Source organism: Thermobia domestica, chromosome 9, assembly GCF_964235325.1.
Source record: "Thermobia domestica chromosome 9, izTheDome1.hap1.1, whole genome shotgun sequence".
In the NCBI taxonomy this organism is placed as follows: domain Eukaryota; kingdom Metazoa; phylum Arthropoda; class Insecta; order Zygentoma; family Lepismatidae; genus Thermobia; species Thermobia domestica.
Window position 1 is genome coordinate 74,144,490 of NC_137462.1, and position 24,134 is coordinate 74,168,623.

Sequence of the window (24,134 nt, forward strand, 5' to 3'; positions counted from 1 at the left end):
CCGTAGTTCGGCCAAATTGCTTACGCGATGTTGATATACTTTGTCCTTTAAAACACATCATAAGGAAAAGGCAGGTGGTGGCTAATCGGGAGATCGAGATGGCCACTCCACAGACTCCACGTCAACCGATTCAGCGATTCGGGAATGTTTCGTTCAGCCCCAGCGTTTCGCCATCCAGTCTGGCATACATTAACGGTTCTAAGTTTAGTGACCTTTATTGCCAATTTCAGGCCACATAGTGTTGCCATATCGAAACTTTTTCTCCAGACTTACAAATACTACAGTCAGTCAAACGTCACATGGCCCACCCTATAGGAATAATTCGAAAGATACGTGAAACCTCTGCATTGGACGCTGAACCCATATAAAAAAAGAAATCTCGCTACCTTTTACGATCATTATACATTACATGATTGAAACCGAAAGTTGTACTATTTCTTACTATCTCATGCTTTAGCAGAAGAGTAAGCGCTGAGATGAAATATATTCTTGGAATTATCCGCTATATTTATATAAAAAATAAACTTCTTTTACACTTTTCGCCCTACGGGAATCGGAACTGGGAGTTGAATTCTTACCCTTGCACTTTTTGTTGCAATACTGGGATAATGTCAGAAATGGAATCTACTCTTGCGGAACTGCATTCATTAAAAAAAAAAAAAAAAAAAAAACTGTTTCTCGCCATCTACTACCGTTTATCACTATGACGATCACATCTAGTTTTTTTTTTTCTATTTCATTTCCAGTTATTGTATTATGTTCACTCTCCGTTAGTAGGGTATACATTGTAATCTGGAAGTAGACAACCTAAAACGAAAAAAATGCTTTCTTCCAATTGTTTGTAAAAGTTCCATTTTCCTTTTTAACAGTTGTTTATGCCTCTATACCTTTTGCTGAATAATCTTATACAAAAGTCTATGTATTTTTAGTTAATTTGTTCTTTACAAAATTTTCCCAGATTATAATTTTTATTTTTCTGAGCTCCGATTGGACTTTAGCAACACTATATACATTTCCAATTTTCTTCTGCTTAATATAGGATCCGTTGTTCTCTAATAACTCTTTCTTCTTGCTCTGTAAATTATTTTAAGCTTCTTTAGTTTTTCTGTCCAGTATTTTGTTTTGAATAGTTTTCTATTCTTTCCCCTTCCCCCTGGAATTGCTGTTTGAACTGTCGTCTTTATTTTTTTTCTTTGTTATATTCGATTTTGCTTCAATCTGAGGTAATTTTAATCTGTTCAAAATGTTTTCCAATCTATTTTCTTGACATTTAAATTATATTCTACCATTGATTTTGTCATAATTTTATCCTTTGTTAATCTGAAAATTATTACTTGATGATCACTCATGGTTTGGCCTCCTCCTACATAATCTGTCAGGTTTTTTGTCGACATAGTTATATCAATGTTTCTTTTTTCGTCACCTACACTGTTTTGATTGGATTGCCTTCATGTATAGATTACACTCTTGTATCAATAGTTCCATTAGCTCTCCTTTTCTATCAGTTGCTTCCGAATGCCTCAAAATGGATTCTGCGTTTCTGTGTGTACAGAATATTTTTTATTTTTATTTTTATGTATGTCATAGATTTCATTGAATATTTCAATGAATGATTCAATTGGAGAACTGTATTGTAAGTAACTGTTTATTAGAATGAACGTTGAATGAGATTTTCATTTTATATCCATACACTGTTCAATCGTCTTATAATTGTTTTATTTTTAATGCTGTTATATTTTTTTTCGATATTAGTATTGCAGATTTTAATTCTTCTTCTCCTATGTACTATTATATTTGTATTTAGTGGTATATTAACTATTGCTTTATTTTTGCAATATGGTTCCTGAATGCATAGTATGCGTTTCATTTTCTTCTGCTAGTCGCCTTATTTCGTCCATAACATCTCTGGAACGCATGGCATTCAATTGCAACATCTTAATTTTTTATCAGGGATAATGTATTACCAGGTAACATTTAGGATATGGTGTCCGAGTCGAACGCCACACGTTAATCAAGCTTCGTGGCTAAGCGGTTAGCGTACACGACCCTGGCGTGAGAGATCCGGGTTCGATTCCCAGAGGGAGCTTCTGTGGTTCGCATTCCACGTGAATCAGTAGGTTCACGTCTCATATAGCCTCACTGCTGAAAGGGACTTGAACTCAAAAATCAGCAACATCAACAGCCACACGTTCATATAATTTTGCATACTGTCCGTACACACATTTAAGGTCTAATAAATATCTTGTTCCTTCTTTTGAATACTTTGTCTACCAGATCTAATAGTTCTTTTAGTAAAGTTGGAATGTTGTGTGAACTATTTGTATTATATCTACTTTTTCAATTAGAAAAAATATTGGAAATAAGACATCTTTTCCTTTTTCGTTTAGGATCTCTGGTTATGTCTCTCAGTGCTGTTAATAAGATTTGAGTCCTCTAGTTTTGAAATTCTCATAGCATCTTCTAAATGTTCGTATGGAATTCGCTTTCAAGAGGATGTGATAAAAGGGATATCTGAATGTAAAATATGTTGAGAAAGCCTAATCTAGACCAGTGATGGCCAAATGGTGACCCGCGAGTATATTTCATCCGGCCAGTGAATAAAAAATTACCAAAAGGTATGATATGTTTCTTTATCTCCCTGCGTACAAGGAGAGAGCAGTTGACGACCATAGTATATCTACATCGGTGTTTTTTCTTTTAACGGTGGTATGGTCTTTAGCATTTTCGTTACCAAATACATTTCGTAAGGTTAGGTCATTGATACCGGGCCAATTTAAAATAAATTAAGATATTGTAGTTATTTTTAAATGTCTAATACCTCAGGCTCAAATTGGTCCAGACTAGCGGCAGGGAACCTGAAGTTTTCAGATAATTAAAAGCAGTGTCTGAGCCTATTGTGAAAAATGCTAAATTATGTAACGAAAATTAAATACATGACATATCAAGAATATTTTGAGAAAATATCACAGATGCATTTTGAAACTCAATTGAAACCAAACTGAATGTCCATGGTATAATCTGATATTCTGATGCTATCTTGACAAAAGCAATCTCAGAGAAATCACTAGATGAGCAACAAGTAAATGAATGGTTAATTTTCTTACTTGATCTTTTTAACACGTTATAGTGTTATACATGTCCCCCAAGCAAGTTTCTTAATATGCCCTGGCTCGTAGTATGATATAAATTGGGATAATGGATTTAACATATTTTACGAGGTGCGTTCGGAAAATAACCTCCGATTGCACACTGAGCGTGTAGTAGTGGGGGTAGCGCTACCATCTGTGCACAGACGTGCGCGGTAGATCAGCCTGAATCCAGCCGAGGTAGAGTGAGGGTTGTCTGAACACTAGTTCCACTTGTGTAGCGCCTTAAAATGTATGCTGCAATAGAAAACCCCGCCAAATGCGAGGTGCTAGCCGTTATACGTTTTCTTACGGCAAAACAATATTCGGAAGCAGGTATTCATTGTACAGTTTATGAACCAGCTATGATGAGTGAAGGAGATATTCATGAATGGGTTCGTTCATTTAAAATTGGACGAGCAAACATTTATGACTAAGAGAGGAGTGGCAGGCTATCAGTGGTCCACTGAGGAACTCGTTCAGCAAATTGCTGGAAAAGTGGGTGAAAATCGACGTTTCACAATATCAGTGCACTGAGAGAGCTATGAAGAAGTGGCGTGGATCTCAGCGCTTTGGTGGTGATAAGCTAAAAGATGTGGTCACAGGCTGGCTCAAGGCACACAGGCAGGGTATTTTTATGCTGATGGAATTTCTAGGCTAGTGCAGAGATATGAAAGATACTTGAATGTTTATGGAAATTATGTTGAAAAAGTAGAGCACAGTACGTATCTTCAGATGTATATAATAAATTCTTCTTATTTACTTTGGTATTTCTTTTTTAACCAAGCGGAGATTACTTTCCTAGCGGCTCTCGTAGCTGAAAACTGTAGATGATAGCCTTAAAGCTTTAGGCTAAGCTCACTCCCACTATTCTGAATTTTAGTCAATTACTTAAAAGACAGTGAAACATATAGAAAATGTAAAAAAGTGAGTTAGATAGTTTCTACAAAACAATACGAACTAATAACTGCTTTCAGGATCTTTCGTATAGTGCCATAAATTTATGACGTCATGAACTGCAAATTGGAAAAAATGAAATGAAATCTTTGAGTTTTACGTCCGGCGGTTATGCCGGTTACGCTAAAGGAGACGGTGATGGTGAGTAATGAATGAAATGGTGGCATGCAGAAAGTTGGAGGAAACGGGAGAATCCCGAGAAAACCCACGGACACGGTGTTTGTCCACCACAAAGTTCACTTGGCGGGGGCTGGGATCAAATCCCGGACCCTAAGCACCACAGGTGAACGCTCTACCACTGAGCCACCGCGGCCCCCAACTGCAAATTGAAAACCTATTAGTGTATTTAATATTATTCTGTAAAAACTGTCTAGCTTACTTTCTACATTTTACGTAAGCCCTATTCTTCATAGTCCGTCATTCAGTAAAATTATATATATAAAGCAAAGGTAAGCTTATCGAAGAATGTGAAAGAATGTTTCACTGTATATAAATATTCACCTAAATACGTATTGAACCCTGCCGGCAATCAACAAAATATAATCTCTAATCAGAACAATATAATATACCATATAATGTACTCCCTCCTACCGTGTCGCCAGCTGCCAGCATGAGATCTGCAACAATCCGAATAATAAATTCTGTTGCCATATTAGCCTGCAGCATTTTCGATAACAAACCATCTCCACCATTCGTCTTCACTTTTTCAATCAATTCTGTTGTTACGGAACTTGCTGTAGAGAGAGAGAAAAAAATCACATTAGATTTCCGTTCGGCATTATATCTCTGTAACACACAATGAAATACTCACAGTTATAAATCAGTCTTCTAAAATTTCTTTCATAAAACGACATTTCGTTTCGCTCATGTTTTTTTTTCTTTCTTAAATTATTGTGTACCATTTATAGTTTTTTTCTTTCTTTTTCTCTTTTTCCCTCCCTCCCCTTTGTGCGACATTCGAATTAAGTATGTTGATCGGGAAACCACTGAAATTACTTCGAATATTTATACTTAAAAAAAAAAAAAAAAAAAAAAAACTGGCGGTACTGTCGATGTGTGTTTTTCCGAAATACAAGGGACAAGTTGTTGCGGCCGAGATCTTTCAATTGTTAGATGCGGAAGCGTTGCCAAAATGAATTATTTCACGGACTTCACTGTCCTCTATCTTGTTAGCCATTCTAACGAGAAAACGGTCTTAAGTGTAAACAACCGATTTGGCTGGGGTCGGGATATGCGTTACGGGAGACCAAAGTAGGAGACACGTATTTTGGCGTTTGGGCCCATACGCAGAAATTTTCGAAATACGGGACCCCAAAGTGGCCCTACATGCTATAACTAGGAAACGAATGACGTTACTTGTACACAACCGGTTTGGCTGGGATCCGGATATGGCTATTATAAGCCCAAGTCGAAGACATGTAGTTTATCTTCCGACAAAACCTGACAGGGCGGCAAACTTTACTTCCGCCACTGTGCCCGGTTTCCTGACAGCACACGCCGTATCGATTAAATATTAATGTTCAATCTCTTGCACAAAAGTGTACCGCCCGGTTTCCACACATCCTAGCCATAGTAATACAAGCGAAAAACGCAAACATTCTTTCGTGCCGTTGACACTCTCGTGGTCAGCAGATCCCCTCGACGGCTCGTTCCAGCTGAACATCTGTTCAGAATTGCATGGGTACCACATACGCCAACTTCATGGCCTTATTGAAAATCTACCAATATCGGACCCTGTACATTCGACATTCCTTTTTGTGGGACCTAACAACAAACACGTCTCATACCTTTGGATATATTATAACATATTCCAACCCATGCCAACATTCTGCACCAGTAACGCCATTCGCTTTCTAGTTATGGTATGTAGGGCACTTGCGGCCCCGTACTTACGTCTCTCCTACTTTGGTCTTCCCTAACACATATCTGGACCCCAGCCAAATCGGTTGTGTACAAGTAACGTCATTCGCTTCCTAGTTATAGCATGTAGGGCCATTTTGGGGTCCCGTATATCGGAAATTTCTGCGTATGGGCCCAAACGCCAAAATACGTGTCTTCTACTTTGGTCTTCCGTAACACATATCCGGACACCAGCCAAATGGGTTATGTACAAATAACGTCATTCGCTTCCTAGTTATAGCATGTAGGGCCATTTTGGGGCCGCGTATTTCGGAAGTTTCTGCGTATGGGCCCAAACGCCAAAATACGTGTCTTCTACTTTGGTCTTCCGTAACACATATCCGGACACCAGCCAAATGGGTTATGTACAAATAACGTCATTCGCTTCCTAGTTATAGCATGTAGGGCCATTTTGGGGCCGCGTATTTCGGAAGTTTCTGCGTATGGGCCCAAACGCCAAAATACGTGTCTTCTACTTTGGTCTTCCGTAACACATATCCGGACACCAGCCAAATGGGTTATGTACAAATAACGTCATTCGCTTCCTAGTTATAGCATGTAGGGCCATTTTGGGGCCGCGTATTTCGGAAGTTTCTGCGTATGGGCCCAAACACCAAAATACTGTGTCCTGTTTTGGTTTCCCGTAATACATATCCGGACCCCAGCCAAATCGGTTGTTTACACTTAAGACCGTTTCCTCGTAAGTAGCCTACGATCTTCACTCGTCAAGACCAAACGATTGAATGACAAATAGGCAACAAAGCTGAGGTCATTCACTTCTTTTCCGTAAGCAAAGGGAAGATTTCCTCCATCAGAGGATGGTAGGGGTGGGGCTGAAATATGTTTCGCATATTTTCCGAGAGCACACCTGAAATAGACAGGTTTTAATATTATTTGTTATCAACAAATGTTCAAGTCTTTCATGTTTTAATTCTAGTTTAACATCGAATCCGATCCGCATTAGCTTCCATCGAGAGTCGAAGTAGGGTCTTCCAAATGCCAGTATTTTACCGGCAGAGCTACGAATAATATTGCTCTTGTGAATGAGTCCAGTGAGGCTGCATGTGTGTCCGGTATTTTAATTTTCATCTGATACTATCAAATAAAAATTAAAATATTGATAGTAAGGGATCCAACTTTCATTCCTTATATCTGACTTTTTGTCAGGCTCATTATATATTTCAAAGTGTAAAATGTAATTATCCTTAACCTGTTTTGAGGATTTTTAAGAGAGTACGAAAAGTACATTAAGATTAACAGATAGTGTGGTTTCAAAAATGGGGCAACCATAATCAGTGGCAGATCTCAAAGTTTCTCATGCGCTACCAGAAGCTCGTTTTTCATGTTTATTGCGGGGCCGGTTTCCAAGATGGAGTCGAGAAAACAAAAGCTTTCTGTGTACTCCATTTTCTGGATTACAGTGCAACGAGAATTTCATGCAGGGTTTTAAGAAAAACCCAACACACAAGAATATCATAAGTAGGCGGTAGTACTAACAGTTCGCTTATGCAAAGCAAGAGTTCTGGTCGATCCTGTGTCTGATGACAACGCTGAAAGAGAGAGTGCCTTTCGCTGTTGCGAAGCCATCTTGGGAAAAGACCCCGCGATAAGCATGAGAACCAAACTGCTCGAGGGAAAATAAGACCATATGCTTTAACCCGGCGGCACTGGTACCAAGCCTCACACACTAGTGCCACCTCTTTTTGTAGCCTGTTACTAGCAGCTGGTTCTGATTGGGGTTCAAATTACAAATCTTATTTTTTTAATGGACACTTCTGATGAAGCTTTTGAACTCTTTACTAAATAATAATTGTAATTCTACCATATTTTTCATAACTCTTCAATTTTTCCAAAGATACACTAAAATGTAACATTTGTATTGAAATTCGCAATAGACCTGTTTAATATGCGTAATACAAAATAAAATTATCAACAAAAAATTTAAACAAAAAATATTAGGTAAAGGTTTAAAATTTAACAAATGGGTCTGTGAGACTAGGCGCTAGTGCTCAAGTCACATTAACAGGTGCCAGTGACTCTGGGTTAATTTCTTTATATGAGGAATGACTTCTTTATTTCACAGAACGAGTCCAACAAACTGGGTTTCGTATGGATATGTATTTTTTTTTTTTTTGCGGGGGTAGGGAGAGATTCTGAAAAATCAGTGGTGTACTCAGACTTTTGACAATGACTGTATATACTAACTAAAATGCCAGTTTTCCAAATGGGAAGAACATGTTAAGTATCTGAACCGTTTCCTCGCTTTAGAATACTCAAGGGGGTGAATTTGGTCTGAAATGGCATCGGCAATGTCACTATTCATCTCATACAATGGTCACTAATTTCGAACATTTTCTACTATTTTTACAAAATGTCATCCTCTTCCCAGCCCAGCCAATACCGATGGGGTTGAACTTGGGACTTCAACGGCGTCCGGAGTGTTACTAGTTAATAATCTCAGCAACTCTAAAAACTGCAAATTGGTTACTAATCAATCGGTTGATTTTTTTTAAGTCACCCCTCACACCTTCTCCCCTTTCCGAAAATATAACTAAAACCTACGAGAGTTCGGCCAGGTCCACTCATGCACCAAAAATAATCAAAATCGGTGCAGCTAAGAGAAGTTAGCGAACAAATACCTAGGCATTGTTACATTAATTTTTGTAGGATGCATTTCTCCCTCAAAACGGGAATTTTCAAAGATGGTGGGACGCACATGCTGATTTCAAATGAATTTATATACTTAGTTTTATCTACAGCCAAGAGTTTTTCAATCTAACCAGAAAAAGGGGGAAGAAAACTAAATTAATACAAGTAAATTGATCATGAGATACCCAATTTTTCAGCATGTGATACATATTCGGTCTACTATAATGAAAACAAAGTCTTGAGTTGAATTGATTGTGAGTTTAACGTTCCTTTCAGTAGCGAGGCTATATGAGACGAGACCTACTGATTAACGTGGAATCCGAACCACTTGAGCTCCCGCCGAGAATTCGACCCGGATCCCCCCATGCCAAAGGCGCGTACGCTAACGGCTTATCCACGAATGAGCTCAACAATACGTCTTATACACTACAGAATACACTTATTTAGAAGAATCCATATTTTATGAGCCTGAGCAACTTAACACTGAATATGGGTGAAGAATAATATATCAAGAGCCAACTTTAATTAACATCCCCCCCTCTCTAAATGAAACAAAAATAGAAATAACGAAAACAACCAACTTGTAATTAACATCTCTCTCAAAGAGCAATTATAAAATATTAATTGAATATAAAAATATGCAAGTGTTATCACACGTGTAAAATAACAAACTAAACATTAAAAAAATGTTTTTCTGAGAGGAAAGGTGTGGAAAGCTATGGCTTTGACAACACAAAAGATTGCTATTTGATCTGAAGGTATACATGTTTATCATATTAAAGAGCAGCTTTGTAGTTGGAAAATATTTACTGAAAAGTTCTAATTTAACGTTAATTATACAATGTTAATTTGTTTCTTACAAGTTAACAGAAATAATGTAGTTTATGTTTGTTTTTAATATGCCTGAAGCCATATAAAGAAAGAATAAGTGGCTTTTTGATCAGAAGTTTCCAGCAAAGTTGAAAATTGATAAACAATCCTTTATTACGCAGAAGCAAAATATAATAATAGTAATAAAAACATGTAAAATATAATAAAGTTGAAAATGTTGCCAGATGAATATTTTACACGTTTCATTAGGATTAAGATTTAGATGATGTCCCTCGGCGATCACACTTTCCGACGGGAAGTGGCGGGACCTGTATGTTATATACCATCCCGCCATTTTCCTGGTGTGAATGAGGAAACCCCAAGGTAACTTCACTCAGGATGGCTGGCCTGGAAAAGGTTTTACACTTTTTTGATCTTGAGTTCCCACCGGGAATCGAACCCGGAACCGGTCGCACCAAAGACAAGAGTGTTAGCTACTATGCTACGAGGGGCCAATACATCTTTCCTATGGGCCTATAGTTTCCTTCACTATATGTGTTCGCTTTTGAAAAGTACCTCGAATATCTAACAAGAACTTTCGAATTATTCCATCTACCGTAGTTTCACTTTTCATCCTGTCTTAACGTTTGAAAAAACACGGAAGAATGGAACTGTCAGAGTCTAGGAACATTAATTCATAAACTGTTATAATAATAATAATAATAATAATAATAATAATAATAATAATAATAATAATAATAATAATAATAATAATAATAATAATAATAAATAATAATAATAAAACAATCAGAAGGGAGAACAAAGTCCCTCGACGGCAAATAATAATTGCGTTTCTTGCGCAAAAGGAAATTCCATTCTTAACTTATAAACAATTTTACCATAATTACTGTATGTTCCCTATGTTGACATACTAGCAGCTGCATAGATCGAACCAATGCATCACACACTTAAATGACATAAAATCGATGCTTGTGGGTCACCTGGAACGAACTTCTTTAGGTTTTGACACATAGCAACACAACCATTCACTTCTCATTTCAACTGCTTGCTCTAATTTTAGCTTTTGTCAACAATATTTGTTGACACTGAAATCTATGATTAGGCTAGATCCATTTTGTATTGCAATTTTATATTTCTGTCACAATTGATATTAGAATTTTTGCAACGTATATAATATTTTTTGCTTCCCAAAGCAGCGAGCGTACGTTTGATGCCCATGGTCCCAGGTTCAATTATGATCGAATGTCCTCACCGGGAATCAAAACCTGGACCTCACCGGGAATCAAAACCTGGACCATTCGTATTAAAGGGGAGCGTGTTGGCGACAAAGAGAAAGAAAGAGAGAAAGAAAGAGAGAAAGAGAGAGAGAGAGAGAAAGAGAGAGAGAAAGAGAGAGAGAGAGAAAGAGAGAGAGAGAGAAAGAGAGAGAAAGAGAGAGAGAGAGAAAGAGAGAGAAAGAGAGAGAGAGAGAAAGAGAGAGAAAGAGAGAAAGAAAGAGAGAAAGAAAGAGAGAAAGAAAGAAAGAAAGAAAGAAAGAGAGAAAGAAAGAGAGAAAGAAAGAGAGAGAAAGAAAGAGAGAAAGAAAGAGAGAAAGAAAGAAAGAAAGAAAGAAAGAAAGAAAGAAAGAAAGAAAGAAAGAAAGAGAGAGAGAGAGAGAGAGAGAGAGAGAGAGAGAGAGAGAGAGAGAGAGAGAGAGCAAGCTACTTTGGGAAATGAATTCTGACACGGAAACATGAAAATAATTATAGACCAACAAGGACACACGAATACGTCATTTCGGAGTTAATAGCCCGTCGAAAATTGGTCAAAACGATAATATCAAGCGTAATAACTTGAGAATGGAAAGCTAGATGAAGGTCTAGTGAAAGAACGTAGTACACTGAAACCTCTTAATACCCGACACCGTTGAAGCGTGAGTATTTCCGTAAATGAGAGGGATTTTGCACAAACTTACAAAAGCATTACACGAAGATGTCGGTGTCCAAGATAGAAGTAGGAGGGGAGAAAATATAACACGCAATTAGTTTTTGATACCTGGGTAATATTGTTAGGGATGATATGAAGTACGAACAAGTAATAAAAGCAAGGATAGGAATAGCGAAAGAAACGTTTAGAAGGAAGAAAAGTTATTTTGTAGGACAGTGAATAAAGAGTTGCGAAAAAAGTCATAAAATGCTTCGTGTGGAGTATTGTACCGTACGGGGCAGAAATATGGACATTACGCACAAGTGATGAAAAAGGACTGGAAGCATTCGAAATGTGGGTATGGATATGATATGCATATAATATAGCATATGATTATACTGTAACAAATGCAAATACGGAAAGAATAGCTGGAATCTGTCAGTGAGAGAACACTAAAAATATGATGATGATGATACTACAAGCTTAAATGGCGTTGGATGGAATATACGACTGAATACGTAACAATAAATAAGATCACGAAGAAACTTTTGTGTTCTTCATTAATACTTATTTATTCAGAAAATATGGATGCAGGGACAATAGAAATGTCTCATGTGCGTTGAAATAACAAGTAACTGTGTCACGTATACAACAAATGAAGTTTGGCTTATATGGCGTGATATTTTCTTAATATTGAAACCAGAAGTGGTAGATTTCTAACACTTCTGGTTTTAGTAGACATATTAGAGTGCAGACGGAATATATTCTTGGGACACTTAACTGATTGCAGAAAAACCTGTTTTCGCTATCTACTATGGTTTTTATTCTATGATAATTTAAGTTCAAACCGGAAGTGGTTAATTTTACCACTTCCGATTTAAGTAGAGGGTTAAAAGAAAAGGTTGCACATTATTCTTGAAACGTTAAATCTATTCCAAATTAAAACAATTCTCGCTCTCTCTCTCTCTCTTATCGTTTTCCATTTATGTGAACCAATATGGAAGTCGAAAGTTATAATGGATTTTTATCACTTCCGGTTTAAGTATCTAGTTAAGGATGGTGAATAATTATATTCTTGGAACGTTTAATCGATTGTAGAAAACAGCTTCTTGCTACATATTATCTTTTATGCTCTATAACGGAAATAGTTTATTTCTACCACTTCCGATTTGAATATAACCAACAACGAACTATTTATAACTTTCGATCCTCTACTACATCCCAACCAAAGTTCATTCTGATCCATCATTAGTTCAAGATTCTTTTTTTGGCTGCCAAACGGACAGACAGAGCAAATATATTGCAATGTTCTGTAGGTAGAGTATCAATAACGTACTCGAGAATTTTAACCCTTCACCTTTTTATTATAAAATTTATAAAACTTTTAAAAAGTTATTGTATGTCTTTTCTCTAAGTCTTTAAATGTTCCAGGGTACAATAAGTGCAAAGTCCCTCGGCTATCGTTGTGGCCTCAGGAATAAAGGATATTTGTCTTAAAGCCACAGCGGTCTCAGACGGAATTGGTTATACTCCATAGCTCATAGCAGCCCCGGAGTAGATATGAAAGGAAGTCTCCGTAGCCCTGAGCGATCAGCACTGAATTGATAATTTCTTCATCTCGTTGTCCTCTTTTATAGTCATCCTCTTGGAGGGAGGGCTTGTAAAGGGGTTGTCGGCTTTCTTCGTAGTTCTCCGAATCCTCTTCGTTACGTCTTGGAGGTGTAGAGGAGGAGAATCGCCTGTCACTATTTGTTTATAATTATTAAAACATGTGTTTTGTAGTGAAAACATGTAGCTTTCACTATGTGTGGGTATATGGATTCTTACAATATAAAGTTTAGGTAAACTAAAGGAATTCAATTAACCCTTCATGTTAAAGGAAAAGCCACAAGAAAAAATTAACACCGTAGGTAATCTAAGACCACGCGCTCTAATTTTTTGGCCATATCATATCTTTACCAAACGAAAATTAGAAAACGTAAAAGGAACCACTTTGTCATATGAACCTACAGCATGCATATTAAATTACACAGTTCAAAATTATCATTATAATGGCCAAAATACTTACAAATTTCGAGTGCTTCGTCAACAACTCTTACAAAACTATTCCACGCCGGCCATCTCACAGCTGCGTAATATTTGACAGGGATTAGCTGCAGTTTGGACGTCTTTTGGAATATTTGATGCACGACTTCGGAACATCTAGATAACTTTGCTTCTAGTGGATGTGCAAGGTGTTCATAGTCAGATCCCAAAAGTACAGCTATCAGACCTGAAAAAATTCAACACACATAATAACAAGCATGTTGAGTATAGCAAAACATGGTATTATGGGCCATTGGTAACAAGTTGATATTACAAACGAAGAGTTTAAAGTTCAATCCGACAATCTTGGAAAAATTTTATATTATTATTATATTATTATTATTTTAATCTTGTATGAGCATAGATATGTGATCAATATGACACTTATTTTAACAAATTGTCTCAAAGTTGAAATGCAAGGCTAGAAACGTTCACTGATGTTTCCCAGACTTTTTAGTCCTATCAAATAAACGTTGAAATGATATCTCAGTTTCTACTTTTTTAACGTTCTTCATTGTCTTACCAAAAATGTTGGGGGCAGTGTAAGCAGACTATTTTTTTAAAGAACTCATTTACTATGGATCTGTAATGCCTTATTTGCACTTATTTTCCCAAACAACAAATTTTCGACAGTTCCTCGTTTTATAGGAAATTCTTAAAATTAATTTACTGACTAAGTAATTGAGAAAAAAAAACAATTAGAGGCTTATTTCTCAAAACTACTAGTCTTGTAATACTAGTGTAAATTTTTTTCTATGTTAAATATTGTACAATTGTATATATAATGAAATCGTGACAAATTATAAGCGACTTTCAGTAACTATTATTATAGAATTTCTCCGTCACGATATTTTACGATTTGTAAGAGCATATCACAAGACTTGTTGGTTTGAGTTTCAGGAAGGCCCACTCATCTTCCCCGAGTTTTAGTACAGTAATATACTAACGAAAAAAAAAACCGTACTACTACCTATGGCCCTAGAAGGTTTGCCGCCCCAAAGCAAAACCTGAAATGACTTTACAGTCTCACTCGGAAAAAAAAAAAAAGCTACCTGACGTGTACCAATATGAAGGGACGTGTATCGAGGTCGCAAAGATTAACACAAGAACCACAATCAAAAAACATATACCCCACTGAAGAGATGAAAATATCTTAGCTTCTGGGTTGCGATGGCATCAGTTTGAGAAGAAACTTTTAAAGTCCGAATTATGCATTGGCCAAATTCCATAACAATGAAGATATTGCTATAGTATTGAAACGTCACACACTGTATGTGAACTACTACATTTTTTTTTTTTTTTTAAGTTGAAGGACTCACACTCCGAGGCTAAGGGAGGTCATTATGATAATCACGAAATGGTGGAATGAAGAAAATAGGAGAATCCTGAGAAAACCCTCTCACACTGTGTATGTGTGCGTACCTTGTTCACAATTAAACAGGGTCCCAAAAGTCACTGTGCACTCATGGAAACGCAGGAATGGGATTGGGCACTTGGCGCGAACTAGGATATAACCAGGGATCCCAAGCACCACAGTTGAGCGCTCTACCATTGAGCCAACGCAGCCCATGGATGTGAACCATGTTCACGCTTAAATTAGTCTAATATAAAAAGGATCCTTAATATAGATATGGGTCATCTTAGACATTGAATGAAATAATAGACCGTTATAATTATATCTGTATAAATACACATATAAAAAGTACTTTCTTAGGAAAATTACAAGTATTTGTTACAGTACATATCATGACTACCTAACTGAAAATTTAGAGAATTTGAATATATATTACGATCTGCTAACAGTTCGTTTCGGAACTGTGCAACAGATTATAGCTAAAATGAAAGAGTAACAAACAGTTCAACACATACCAAATTAATTTTTCTAATTCCTTGTAGGTAAATTCATTCTATGATTGCCTTATATTTTCATAACCTAATTTATTCCTGAAACAATTCCACTTGTCTCTAGAAGACAATCTGTAGAAGAGGGTAAGGACGCTGTCGAAAATTTCTTGTTTAAAAATAATAATATTTAGCTGAATTTGTGCTGTCTACATAGTGCATCATGTTTATGAGTATGAATCTCCTTTCCATTCTCTCTCTCAAATCTATAACCGAGTACGTCTCATTGCGCCTCTACAGGCCTTTGAAGTTGCCAACATGCAATAGGTTTAGTATTCAGATTCAAGAAAACACCTGCAATGTTTGTCAATCCGTCATACATAACTCTTCTACTGGTTACCTAACACAAGGATATCGAACCTTAGTAACGCTACAACGACAGTATTCATTTTGTGGGCTCAAGACGACCAAAATTTCAACGAGAACTAACAATCTATACGAAATTTGAAATTGACCAGAGAGAACTCGTGGCTTTCGAGATCTCACTGCCGAAAGAATTTAGCCACAACATTTTAATATGTAGACTAGCTGACTCTACACAGCGCATCATTCTAATATGAGCATGAATTTCCTTCCTACTTCCTCACTATGTCTGTACAAGTCCCTTTAGAGACAAGTGAAGGACGGACATATCAGTTACTTGTATTAAAATATCGACTTTATATTCTTTGTATAATCGTAAGCAAAAATGCTTTGACATCGCGCCTGCAGAATATGTGACCATGAATTAAAAAAAATGAAACAAAAACTTTTAGCTGTACGTCGCATGGATATGGCGTGTAGGCTAAAGGAGAAAGTGATTATGAGAAATGAACGAAGTAGTGGAATGAAGGATGTGGGAGGAATAGGGGGAACCTACACGCACGGTGTTTGTCCACCACAATGCCCACTTGACGCGAGCTGGGATCGGACCAGAGATTTCAAGCATCAGAGGTGAACACTATACCACTGAGCCACCATAGCCTCGCTAGAAAACTATCACTGATTTCTGTGAAACCTGCACTTCCTATGAGTAAATAGGAGTCACAGTCTGCAAGCGCGATGAAGCTTGTATTATACAAGGAGTGGCCCCATGTAGCGGAGTCGCTGAGGGTCTTGCCTTTTGTATTAGTGGTTCGTTTCCCGGTGGGAACATTCGGTCGGAAAGGTATAAAACTTGATAGTAAAATCCATTCTAATAGAGGTTTTATCTGGATTTCCTACAGGAAATGACAGGATGGCACTTAACATGGTGCCAGGCCGCTTCCTTCCTTCCTCATTCCCTTCTTCGTTCCCCAATTCTCCGGGTAGTCTGAATACCGATGGTTATCACTTATACATGAGAGGTTTGATAGATCATAGGTGCCAGTAATGCTCAGAAATATAATTCCTAAAACATTGCAACGAGCAATCACAAAACACTTTTGCATACGAGGTTACTTGAAAAAACGAATGACTCTCGTTCTTTGGATGTTAAAAGGTTCCATAGAATGGCATTTTATCCTGTTTTACAAGCAACCAAAATACATTCAAGTGATGAGTGTTGCATATTGTTGAAGGATATGCATAAGCCACTAAAAATATTGTAAATTTTGCGTGTTCGAAACGACTCCTAAAACTTCGAATGAAAAGTAAGGGTACTTTTATTTTTAATTTGAATGACAACTGGCAAATGTGCATACGACCAGCGAAAACTACATGCTTCTAGAGCTCGTACTTTCCGAGATATCATATCCTACTAAAACGGAATAGACAACAAACAAACATAGCATTTTAATGTGTACAAACTTGACAAGATTCTTTGTACTCCATTACAAAATACTAAAAATGCAGCTCAGCGCTAAAATAGTCATGTATCAAAACAACCAATGAATATAATTATAGAATTTGAACTTACTGTCCAGTGACCATCGGTATAATTCTTGTTCTAAATTGATAGTCTGATGGCACCATCTTGAAATAAAATCATCGGCTACTCTTTGGATGCCGGCTGTTGATGAGATAAAACTATTACTCTTAAGAAGAAATGGGTTCATTAGCTTCCGGTAATGGAGCCACTCTTCTCCGTCCCTGAAAGGAAAAGCAGAAAAGTTAATTCATAATTTTGTTCAAATCAAGTCATCTTAATAGGCCATATTGTAAATACATCTATAAGCATATTGTAAAGTTCTGCTTATGCAGGTATAGGTAGAGTTAAATTATACAAGGAAATAATAGTATTATTATTATTATTGTTGTTGTTGTTGTTGTTGAAATTTTACTATTATTGAATTTTGTTGTAGAAATTTCCTTATTATAAATTCTGTAATAACAATTCTTTTAATGTAAATAGTTTACTAATACTGAGTAAAAAGAAGTATTTCAAGGCCCCAAGCACCTTAGGGAAGAATCTCTACAAAGTTCCAATCAAGCTAGGTGGAGTGGATTTAGGATTCCTAATGCTCCAAAGCAGAGGGACGTTTGAAAGCCACAAAGCTCCATGCAACTAGGGTGGCTGAGGTTCGGAGTTTTACACGATTCTAAACAAACTAAGTATGCAAGAAAGGAGGCCTAGAGCTCCGAGCAAGCTAAAGGTTTTGGGTAGCCGCTAGAGCTCCAAGCAAGCTAAAGGAATGGAGGTGACCAGTCAAGTTCCTGTGATCTTCCTAGTTTTGTAGCTGCTTCACTGCGATGGTGTTTCTTCGTCGTTAGTGTGTCGCTAGTGTCTCTGTTGTTTGCCATTGTAGAAATTTGTAACAAGACGCACATGGTTTATATTAATAATTAATTAAGAAAAGGGAAGTTGGTTTAGTTTCACAGTGTGAATCTGTAGCAGACTTACAAACTATGAGAATCTAATATTGGAATCGAAAATAATAATAGGCTATTTAGTTTTTTTTTTTAATCAATAGAAGGACAGAGCCAGAAATATTATTTACTCTTGGGAACCTGGAACTATGTAAAAAAAAAAAAATAAATTCCTGCTCATCATACTTCGGTACTTATTGCCAAATTCAGCGGAGAATGTTAAACAACAAAGAATCGTTTAAAAATGGAATAAACGAGGAATAGAACTGGTGAAAAACAGCATAATACAAGGAACAGAAATACAAGAAAAACTGCATACAGTAATAGCAATGGTCAAAGCGAGACGGTATGCGGTAGTATGCCATACCACTTTTGGTTTTTCAGTGATGAAGGCATACCGTCTGTGGTTATTTAGTGATCAAAACATACCGTCACCGGAGAGTAGATGCTGAACACCTTTAATAAATCCATTTTTATACACAATAATTGACAAATAGCTTTGCGCGTAAAAAGATTTTATTTCTTATGTAGAAATAATTTCTAAGTTGACAACACCGACATTTAAGTTATTTTTTCTTACTTTTTGTTTTTAAAGTGAGGTAGGTGTCTTCAGAGGTTCATTTGGTTTATATTTTGATGTGCCATATTCAATTTTTTCTTTCGTATGTACGTGTGTGTCTTCTTGTCTTAATTCATACAAATGTCGTGTTTTGAGCATGAACAGATTTAGGAGTTGTCTGCTGTGGGAATGATTCTTCCGGCGCTTTGGAATACATCTCAGTCGAGTGGGGGGTCCGGAGCTTTCCCGCAGGAAATCGTTAATAAAAAAAACTCGGTTTTTGAACATTTTCATGTATAATTCTTTATAATACAATATAAGGGAATATTTTAAATTTTCTTTTCAGAAAGTTGTTGGCAAGGGATCAAAGTCTCTCCATGCCTCCCCCGTTACTAAAAGAGAGGCTCTAGTGGTTTTCAGTCATTATGTAAATAGAAATGAAATCTTTTAGGCAACATACCCTCATTGTATTTCAACATTTAGATAGCCGGCATGTCGAGTTAAAATCGTAATAAAACATACCGCCTCTCCTTTTATTTTCCACTTCGAACACTGAGTAATATAATTCAAACTGAAAGTTAATGTGAAACCTGAGTTTGCTGTGATTTCATTAGGCTTAATAAGCGACAAGCAGTAATCATCATGAAGCTTATAACAAACCGGAAATTAATTACAGTGGTCGCTGGCAAGAGGATGTAACAAAAGAGTCATGATACGAAATAGGCTGAGAAAGCCTATTTTAGGCAATTATTAATTTATTCGTGTAATTAACGAGGCTAGGAACTTTTGCCTGGGGAAAGAAATTGAGAAATGAATATCTTTCAGGATAAATAATACAGGGTGTTTCAAAATGAATGTCGAAGTTTTAAGAATTTGTAGTATTTATTATATTTAACGTACAATTATAAATAATACACCAAATAAAAGAACAACTCAAACAGTTTTTGCTACAAGTGCTCAATGTGAGTACCATTCGTCACACGACACATATCGAGTCGGTAGGCGAGACAGGCCCATAAATCTTCCGCCGGGATATGGCACAGAACACATTCAATTTAGGGGAGTCTGGTTGCAACTGTACCATCCCGTGGTGATTTGCTGACTCCCAGATGAGAACATTATGGGTGTATACATCGCCATTTAGGTGAAATGTCGATTCATCACTGAAGACGATACGATCCAGAATATCATTATCATGCCGCAACGTTTAATTTGCAAAGTTGGCTCGTAAACTGCAGTCTCTAGGCTTTAGACCTCTTAGCGACTGCAAATGATAAGGACGTAGTTGTAAAGTGTCTCCTTAAAATTGTCCATACAGACGGTTGCACTGTAACTACAGATTCAGTCTTTGTGAAATGTAAAACAAAAAACTTTCTGCTCACTAGTCGCCATCTTTGATATTAGTGCTTTCTAACGACAGACAGAGGAAACCGTGCATGCACATGCGTGCGTACGAAACTGAGTTACTCTTTCATTTAATGTGATATTTATAATTGTAATAAATACTACAAAACCTTAAACCTCCGATATTCATTTTGAAACACCCTGTATAGATAGAAAGAACATTGAAAGACTAACCAACATGCATTTAATTTTAAAATTATTCTCGGCCTTAAAAAAAATAATCTAAATATCTTACAGATATAGGTACTTCAAAGGCTTTGTTGACAAAGAAAGAAAAGAAGTATATCACGTTTTTTTTAAAAAAATAGTTTAAAATCCTGAAAAAAAAAAACATACTATTTCTGTTTTCCTTATTAGAATATACATAATTCGTGAGAATATTTATTCGTTTATTTGGAATGTCAACGATGTAAAGAAACTTCAATGCTATTCTTGCAAGAATAAAAAAGAAAAATAATGTTTTTCCTTTAACACTGACTTAAGAGTAGTTTTTGGAAATGTGCTAAATATAGACGCCGCTAAAATGTTGCTTGAAATCAATGTAGTGTACGACTGACAGCTACTTTTAAAGTTTTCCGGAAACTATGACGTCATTTGCCAGTGGTCAGTCAGCAGTGAACAACCAAACAGTTTCTTTCTTTCTTTTTTTTAAATGGTGACCTTGTATGTCTAGAAAATATTCGAAATCCTTCCTAAATGGATTCTTTGTTTATCTTGGTCAGAGCATACAACTAACATACATTTGAATGAAGTGAGCTGGGAAAAGGTATTTTGTTGACATTGCGCGTAAGAAGATTTGGAAAAGTAGTGAGTGACCACACGAAGGGATTATCACTTCTAAACCTCAAGCTCAACTTCAGTGTACAAATTTTTCTCTCACCGCCTGGCATTGTCGACTAAGTGATGATTTTAGATTTTCCCCGTAGGGAAGGAAATTTTAATATAGGGGTTGGGGGTAAAATACGAGTAATCCATATGGCTTTAGGGACGAATTTTATAGTTCCAGGAGCAATCCATCCTAGGCCACACCCTGAAATCACCACTGGATCGAATGGCGTAAAACAGCGTTTCTCAAGTGGGAATCACTTTTATTAATCATAATATTCTCTGGACCACTCAACCCTTCTTCCCTTCAAAAGCAAATTTATCATCAGTTTTTTGTATATAAACAATACTTATACAATATGTATTTTTTTAAATATATATATATATATATATATATATATATATATATATATATATATATATATATATATATATAGTATATAATTTTCCCTCAATTTCATATTGGTATTAATGGGAAAACATACATGTTAGATTTTATAAAAATAACTGAAGCCTATCAATGATATTCTATTACTAGCTGATATTTTGGTCCTTCACATGGGGAGAGTAAGTTTATATGAAGAATTTGAACCCCTTCCTCCTTAGGATACGCGGGGGATAAATTTGGACTTAAATGGCATTGGGAGAACCACTATTGATCTCTGAGAAAAAAAAATATAGACTGGACATTAACATCGGTCGTTTTTGATTATTTTTATATGACATCTCTTCCCACTCTCACCTCCATGCCAATTGGGATGCGTCTAGACTCGAACAGAATCAGCAGTACCACTAATCATTTCTGCAACCCGGAAAACAATGATTGGACACTAAATACTGGTAATTTTCGATTATTTTTACATTTCATTCAATCTCCTCCTTGTCGAAAATGTGCTAAAATCCTAAGTCAAGGTTTACTGATGTACAGTCCGCAGCAAAAAACTGCAACATGAGCATGTAAGTTGATTGTGAAACGACGAAGTCTTTTGCTTCAAAATAAGTGTGCAGTTGAGATCGCCGAGGTCTCTCCACGCGTGATTCGTGCCACTTAACGTTATGTTGATTCCTTGCGCTGTCAGGCTTAGTTTCACAATAAACTTGCATGCTCATGTTGCAGGTTTTTTGCTGCGGACTGTACCAAAAATAGGTACAGCTGTCTATAGGAGGTGTTAGCAGTCAAACATAATTACATTTGTTTATATAGGCAATACATCTATACAAGGGCGCCCATCAGGGGGGAGGTAAGGTGGGGCGCTCGACCCCCCTTAGAGGAAATTGTACTTCAGAATATCGAAAATCTAATAGAATTTTTACATTAGTTACAGCAAAGTTTGAAACTATTTTTGAAACGTAGCTTATACTTGCCCCCCCCCTTTGAAACCACAACATGGGCGCCCTTGCATCTATATATCTATTACGATTTCTACGCATAATCTTTACCTTATTACATTACAAAATCTGTTATATATATGTAATCTATCTGTATATTTGTTTTAGATGTTCAACTATACTTTGTGTGTCTGTGTGTTACCTCTCTCTCTCTCTCTCTCTCTCTCTCTCTCTCTCTTATTTTTCTTTTTTAACTAATGTTCAATGCAAGAAGACAACAAGCAGACAAGATGCGACGAAAAGCTACTTTATACTTTATTTTGACTGTTTTATGAAATAATAATTTCAATTTTAAATATTTTAAAAAATAAATAAGACACTATAAATATTTTATAAAACTCAATTAGAAACAAATGGTTCGTGTCATAATAAATATTGCATTGAATCCAGTTACATGGAATGAATATAATAAAGTTTAAAATTTTTCCTAAATCATTATTAACAACTTCTAAGAATTGTGTAACAGCTATTCGTGGAATCTAATATTCCGAATGATTTATATTTTTCAGATAATTATTCTTTAACCAAATGATAAACAGCACATAATATATCTAACCATTATTGATTTTACAACACTGATAACAGTACTTAACTGTTAGCTTGCATAATATTTCTTTAATTGTCATATATCGAACATTAGAATAAAGCCCCATTCATGGAATGACTATCACGAGCTAAATCTTGCTAAACAGGGTGGCCCATAGTTATGTATATGATATTTGACTCACAGTAGTATTTGCAATTTTTGGATAAAAAGTTTCAATATGGCAACACTGTGTAGCTTGAGAGTGGCGATAACGATCGCTGAACTTAGAACCGTTATTGTATGCCAGACAGGTTGGCAGAACGGTGGGGCTGAACGAAACATTTCCGAACCGCTGGATCAGTCGACGTGGGTTTGTGGAGCGTCCAGCTCGATCTCTCAATTTGAAACCACCTGACTTTTTAAAAAGACAAAATGTATCAACATCACATACGCAATTTGGCCGAACTACGGGAAAGTATTACAGAAGAGTTCCACAGGATACCAGTTCGGGTCTCTCAAGTTGCTTCGTCTCCAGGTATATATCAATTTCTATCGTGCATTGGTGGACCATGCCATGGAAAAGAGATTAAAATTCTTGTAAGGGAAGGTATAAGAGTATTGTGTTTATGTTCAAATTGTTCGTTTCTTTACCTCAGTCTTTGAAACATCATACATAATTATGGACAATCCATATAATATATAGATATGGATTTACAAAATTTTGACAAATATTTTTACATCATTACAACAGATAAAGGTTTTGATTTGAGAATAAAACATGTTGTTCGGTATATGTTCCCTACGACTTGCTCTGCAGGACTTCACTTCCTCGATGATATTTATTATAACGGTTTCACATACTTGCTCATTGATTATACATTTAATTTTCTCCTTGAGTTCTGCACCGTTTGGGGTTTGCTTTCTTGAATTCATGAATTCAGAAATCAGATAGTCTACCGCCGTGTACACCTTTCACTAACAACGAACTACGGCTACAGGGCTTGTTAATGCACCGGTACCGTTAAACACCTGGCCCGTATTTTCTTAATCATTGGACTGTGTCGGTCCTTATGCCCGAGATGCACCTTCAAGATTTGTCCTCAACTTGGTTTTGCTTTTAGCTAATAACCTCGGCCTCACACTCAGGGAGTGGGGTACGCCTATTGCGCGGCCAGATCAAAGTCTTTCGTGCCAGGAGTTAGCAAGTCAGGTCCTTTCATGCTCTGCAGGCATTGTGTCCGGATGTTATACGGCAAGCTTACCTCCCGCTAGTGTAAGCATTAACTACCGAATCCCACGGTTTGACCACAGC

The 24,134-nt window shown here is 36.6% G+C and overlaps 1 protein-coding gene across 1 annotated transcript in view; it reads right to left on the reverse strand.

Annotated features, from left to right (window-relative positions):
* The window catches only part of sad (Cytochrome P450 family protein sad), a 95,810-nt gene that overhangs the window by 9,564 nt on the left and 62,112 nt on the right, over positions 1-24,134 (reverse strand). Inside the window, exons 2-4 of the mRNA XM_081771363.1 lie at positions 17,230-17,402; positions 13,435-13,638; positions 4,674-4,816 (exon numbers count right to left, since the gene is read on the reverse strand). Coding sequence (XP_081627489.1) covers positions 4,674-4,816; positions 13,435-13,638; positions 17,230-17,402 — 520 coding nt within the window. The remainder of the gene's footprint in view (positions 1-4,673; positions 4,817-13,434; positions 13,639-17,229; positions 17,403-24,134) is intronic.